This window comes from Delphinus delphis, chromosome 10 (genome assembly GCF_949987515.2).
Source record: "Delphinus delphis chromosome 10, mDelDel1.2, whole genome shotgun sequence".
Classification (NCBI taxonomy): Eukaryota; Metazoa; Chordata; class Mammalia; order Artiodactyla; family Delphinidae; genus Delphinus; species Delphinus delphis.
In genome coordinates, this window is record NC_082692.2 from 22507046 (window position 1) to 22513045 (window position 6000).

The window sequence follows — 6000 nt, forward strand, 5'->3', positions numbered from 1 at the left end:
TATTTTTTTACTTCTTGATATGTCATGGACTAAAAGAAATCACTCAAAGATTCCTATTAGCAATGAATTTTTGCCAATTTTTCTTGTATTCTTATAGTTTTTGCTTTTTATATTTTGATGTTTTCTTTTTTTTTAAAGAGAGTTATATCTTAATTGTGGATTATAATCTTCTTAGTAACATAAAATACCCTCTGTTGTCTTATTTAATATTTTTTTGCCTTGAATTTAATCCTGTTTGATAATATCAAGACCTCAGATTTCTTTCATATTGTATTTAGCTTATATATGTCTGCCCAGCTATACCTTAATTTTAAATTTAAAGCTTTTTAAAAATGTATATTTAAAGCTTAATTTTGGGGCTTCCCTGGTGGTCCAGTGGTTAAGACTCCACACTTCCATAGCAGGGGGCCCGGGTTTGATCCCAGGTGAGGGAACTGAGATCACACATGCTGCACAGTGCGGCTAAAAAAAAACAAACAAAAAAGGCTTCATTTTAATTTTATTTATCTAGTTTATATCCTCAGGTAATTTCTTTAGAGGTTGTAGTATTAGTAGCCTGTTTCAAAGACTTTCAAAGGCAGAAAATGGCTTTCTTTCTTTTTTTAACATTGTCTATAAATGACATATTGGTGGGTAGAGAATCCTTGAATCATGGCCCATTCTTCAGAACTCTATATATCTACTCTTTGAGTCTGATGTTGAAACTGAGCACTTGGAAATGAAGCTTTTACTCTCTGCCCCTTTGGTCTATTGTTGGTGTTTGTGCACATGCACGTGCTGACGATGGGAAATCATGCCTCTCTCTCAGGAGTTCTAACTGTGACTTCATTTTCTCTAGATATCCCCGGAAGAAGTTCTGGATTGAAAAGTCTACCAGTCCTCCAATCAAAAAGCAGACAGAAGAATTTTCAGATAAACTTCTTTCTTTAGAGAAAGGACTCAAAGGATTCCATGGTAAAGGAAGGGGTTTGAGCCTAGAAAAACTTCTTACTTTCTCTATAATGTTTCCTTAGGTTTTGATTGTGGCGGTGGCTTCTCAGAGTTCCTTGCTCTTGTGCACCTCACTTACACCATGCAGGGACATCGGGGAGGGAATCTAAGCAAGTCCAAACCAGAGAGGATTCCACATGAGAGTCTAACAATGTTACCTAGACTAAAGTAGAATCATAGTCAATAGGTCTCAGAGTTGGTAAAAAGATACCTCACCTTTAACAGTGAGGTAAAAGAAAATTGGAAGGCTATGGAAAACAGTGTGGCATTTCCTCAAACAATTAAAAATATAATTACCATATGATCCAGCATTTCCACTTTCCAAAGAATTAAAAGCAGGATCTCGAAGAGGTATTTGCACACTCATGTTCATAACAGCATTATTCACTATAGCCAGGTGGTAGAAGCAACCCAAATGTCCATCAGTGCATGAATGGATGAACAAAATGTGGCATGTGGAATGTGTAGACAATGGAACATTATTCAGCTTAAGAAAGGAAGGAAATTCTGACACATGCTACAAGATGGATGAATCTTGAGGACATTATATTAAGTGAAGTGAGCCAGTCACAAAGGGATAAGTACTGTATGATTCCTTTTTGAGGTCTTTAAAGTAGTCAAATCCATAGGAACAGAAAGTAGATTAGTGGTTGGAAGGACGGGGAAATGAGGAGCTGTTGTTTAATGGGTATAGAGTTGGAGTTTTGAAGAATGGAAAAGTTCTGGGGCTTCCCTGGTGGCACAGTGGTTAAGAATCTCCCTGCCAATGCAGGGGACACGGGTTCCAGCCCTGGTCTGGGAAGATCCCACATGCCGCGGAGCAACTAAGCCCGTGCGCCACAACTACTGGGCCTGCGCTCTAGAGCCTGTGAGCCACAACTACTGAAGTCCATGCTCCTAGAGTCCGTGCTCCGCAACAAGAGAAGCCACTGCAGTGAGAAGCCTGTGCACCGCAACGAAGAGTAGCCTCCGTTTGCCACAACTAGAGAAAGCCCGCACTCAGCAGTGAAGACCCAACGCAGACAAAAATAAATAAATAAATTTATTTATTTAAAGTGAGAGAGTGGCATGGACCTATATACACTGCCAAATGTAAAATAACTAGTGGGAAGCAATCGCATAGCACAGGGAGATCAGCTCGGTGCTTTGTGACCGCCTAGAGGGGTGGGATAGGGAGGGTGGGAGGGAGACAAAAGAGGGAGGAGATATGGGGATATATGAATATGTATAGCTGATTCACTCTGTTATAAAGCAGAAACTAACACACCATTGTAAAGCAACTATACTCCAATAAAGATGTAATAATTAATTAATTAATTAAAATACCAAAAAACCCGAATGGAAAAGTTCTGGAAAATGGTTGTACAGCAATTTAAATATACTTAATATTAATGAACTGTACACTTAAAAATGGTAAAGATGGTAAACATTATGTGTTTTTACCACAATTAAAAATTTAAAGAATACTGGGAGAATTAATCTAAAAGAGTATCTTTGAGAGTAGAGAAAAATAGTGTGGTTCAGGACTAGAAGTTTAGGGCTTACTTTAAAAACAGGGAACATGCCCAAAGGTACTCTTTAATGAAGCAGCAGGTGGGTTCAGCGGATGTAGGCATGCATATTTACATGGGTGTCTCCTGAATTGATTTCTCTGTTTCGCTTGAGCTTTCATGGTGCCCTGTCATCTTTTAAAGTTATATTAGCCAACAGTAAGAGAATTTAACCTAGAAGATGAGGTGTCAGAATTGCTTACTGTCCTTTGGTACTTTTATTCCAGGAAAATTGTTGAGGGATCTGGAATATAAAACAAGTGAGCATCTGGAGGGGATAGTGGCTGAAGTTTGCTAATTGCAGCTTTCCTATGAAGCTCCATTACTTATGGGTCAGCTCTTTCGTTTTAAAGAGGAAGGTCTTCGTGTGACTAATGTATCCAAATTCTTTATCCCGAGAATTCAGATTTCAAACCCACAAACCTTTCCCCAGATTTGTGCAGCTGCAGTGATCTCAGTCCTTATCGTTTTGCCCTCTCAAGTCTCATCACACTGCCTGTGCCCTTGAATTTTCTGTGTTCTCTTCATTTTCCAGATATGGTTGCTAATAGTATGAGCACAAGGTCACAAGCAGTTTCTGGCCTGCTCCCCGGAGGAGTCTACCCCCATTGTCATAAAGGCCCCATAACCTATGGGATAAATCTCATTTGCTGTCTTTTGTGATGCCACACCTTTGTCCCCTTGTCCCCACAGTGAGGATCATCCTGAATTCCCAGACAGCCAATGGCTACCTCTCAGTGTTTCCAAATGGGAAGAGCATGATATTCACTGGCTTGTGGATGAACACATAGCAACATGGTCAGCGATTTGATCCGGAGCCTGGTGTGCTGGGCAGTAAGGGCTTCACGCCCTTTGATTTGGTTCTTCACCTGCCACTGAGATAAAGGTATGAGAACGAGTGACGATATCATAGGACTGCAGCCCCTGCCACGAATAGGAATTGATTACAACATCCATATCCATTTCTAGAGCACCTTTTCTGTCACATAATTTCTCCTGTCATCCTTCTAAGCAGCTGAGGAAACAGTAAATGTTTTGCAACTCATACCTGCTTACCATTGATACATTATGAGACTTGAGCTATCTGGAGTGGGAATTGGTTTATTTCTTTCTGCTATGCTCTGATAATTTTTGCATTAATAAGGGGGGAGTGGAAGCCATGTGAGGTTCAGGTGTATATGAGTTTTGGAGGTCACTTGGACCTGAAGTTCAGTCTTATGTCAGCTGTGTTTTGAGGTGGTAGAAATAGATACTTAGCTTAATATTAAATTAGTAGTCTTAAGTATAAGCAGCAGAAAACAAATTTGGCTAATTTTAGAGAAAGGGAAACTTATTAAACGTTACTGGGGCTTGTAGAGTGTAAAGAGGGAGGGATATGTGTGCCTACCTGCTTGCAAATTCTGCCCCAAGAGAGCTGGGAGTCAGTGTCGGCACTGCAGTGAGAGGGAGGAGCAGCTGGGGGGGTCGCAGGGGTTGAGAGGATGGTTGGAGTTGGCAGCACCTAAACAGAACATACCACGCATGAGGACAAGCTAGTGGAGAGGGGGTGTGATCTGGTGGGGAGCAGAGGAGGAAGAAGTAATGAACACACACAGGGGTCGAGCCAGAGCTGGGTTTGGCAGCAGCTATCTTGGTGGATTCATAGACCCAGCTGATGGGTATAGTTCTCCTGGACATAGAGATGAGAATGAAGAGTTGAGGAGGGAATGGTCTCAGGAAATTAGTGGATAGAACAGGCCGTAGTTCTTCATGTAAGTAACTCCTAAAGAAAAATCTGGCATAAGTGCACCAGATTGCCAGAGAATAGGATGCCTGCCTTTGCCTCAGCAACATTAAAGGTTAGGAAAGCATGCTTTTGGCTTCTGTAACGAGAGGTGGTCTCATCAAGACTCATGTCGTTTAGCATTCTCAAGACATGGGAGCAGATGCTAGTTGCCTAAGAAGAACGTCCCTTATTTAAATTGCTGGGTTCAAGAGATGTGGGTATACTTGCTCTGATAGCTCAGTTGTATAAGAATGTTTTGTCAAAAAAATATGACCAAACAACAGAAGATTCCTATACCCTATAGCTGTATCTATCAATAAAAGCAAGTACAAGTCGAGTGCTGACGTTGTATATTCAGATCCTCATTATAGAAGGGACAAAGCAACGTGCAAACAGATTTTTTCTATATGGTGAGTGGCCAAAGGTTTTAACTATTATATTCAATGACGGTGCAGTCCATGTTTCACTTACAGGACTGAAGGGAACAGATTTTATAGGTTAAGGATGTAGATACAGGATGTTGCAGTGCTTTTGGTTAGAAGTAATTATGAGATGAAATGTAAGTAATTACTAAAGAACAGGGTCAGAATTTAGCAAGACAATGTTGAAACTGTTCCTCCTTAGAATGTTTCTTAAGTCAAAGATTAATGTTAATAAGATACTTAATAGACAGATAAATAGAAAAAAAGTCAGAAAAAAGAAGCCAAGAAAAGAAATTATGTCTGATAGTAGAACCACAGGAAGAGTCCTCTGGGGATTCCAGATTCTGTGCCAAGAGAGTGACTCTGAGGTCCCGCCCTTCTCTCAGGACAACTAAGGCATCCAGTCTCTCCAGGTATGGAGGGGAAGACAATCCCCGAAGTAACTGATTAGCAGTTCCCTTTGACCCCGGCGGCAGCAATGGGCACTATACTCTGGGCGACTTTCTCTCTCTCAGGCCTTGCTCTCTGCCTCACCCTCAATCTGTCTGGAGGTCTGACTCCAGCTTTTCTGAGTTACTCGGCCCCCACACAGGTCAGGACCAGAAGTGGTGTTCTCCAACCCAGAAACCTGGAGCCTCTTATTCTGAGTTCTCTCAACCTGAACTTACAGCTATCCAAGGAACAGGAGATTATCCCAGACCCCACGTCCAGGCTGGTGTCTTTCTCCCCCCCAACTCAACTGTCCTGTCTGTTCCCAGGATGGTCACATGTGTGCTGCTGGAGTGTCCCATGACGGTTGCAAAATGTCTGAATTTTCTGATTCATCCCGTCAGATTCTCTCAAAGACACATGCAACCCATCACTCTATCTCTGACCGTGAAGTCACCCTAAGATGCTGGGCTCTGGGCTTCTACCTTGTGGAATAACACTGGTCTGGCAGCATGACGGGGAGAACCCAACTCATGGCACAGAGCTTCTAGATAGAGAAAAATATACCATGCTAACACTAGTCTAATGAAAGCAAGAGTAGCTATATTAATTTCAGACACAGCAGACTTCAACACATGGAAGGTTATCAGAAATAGCAAGAAAGGCGTCACATACTGATAAAAGAGTGAATTCTCCAAAAAGACATAACAATCTTTACTGTGAATGCACCTAACAACAGAGGGTCAAACGATGTGAGGCAAAAACTGATAGAATTGATAAGAGAAATAGATGAATCCACTCTTTTAGTTGGAGACCTCAACATCCCTCTCTCAGAAATGGACAG

General features: G+C 41.5%; 1 protein-coding gene across 1 annotated transcript in view; it reads left to right on the forward strand.

Moving 5' to 3' along the window:
- The window catches only part of LOC132431785 (tripartite motif-containing protein 26-like), a 29349-nt gene extending 25727 nt beyond the window's left edge, over positions 1–3622 (forward strand). The window contains exons 7-8 of the mRNA XM_069541101.1: positions 839–954; positions 3234–3622. Of these exons, the coding sequence (XP_069397202.1) occupies positions 839–954; positions 3234–3331 (214 nt within the window). The 3' untranslated portion in view covers positions 3332–3622. The remainder of the gene's footprint in view (positions 1–838; positions 955–3233) is intronic.
- Positions 3623–6000: the final 2378 nt, after the last annotated feature.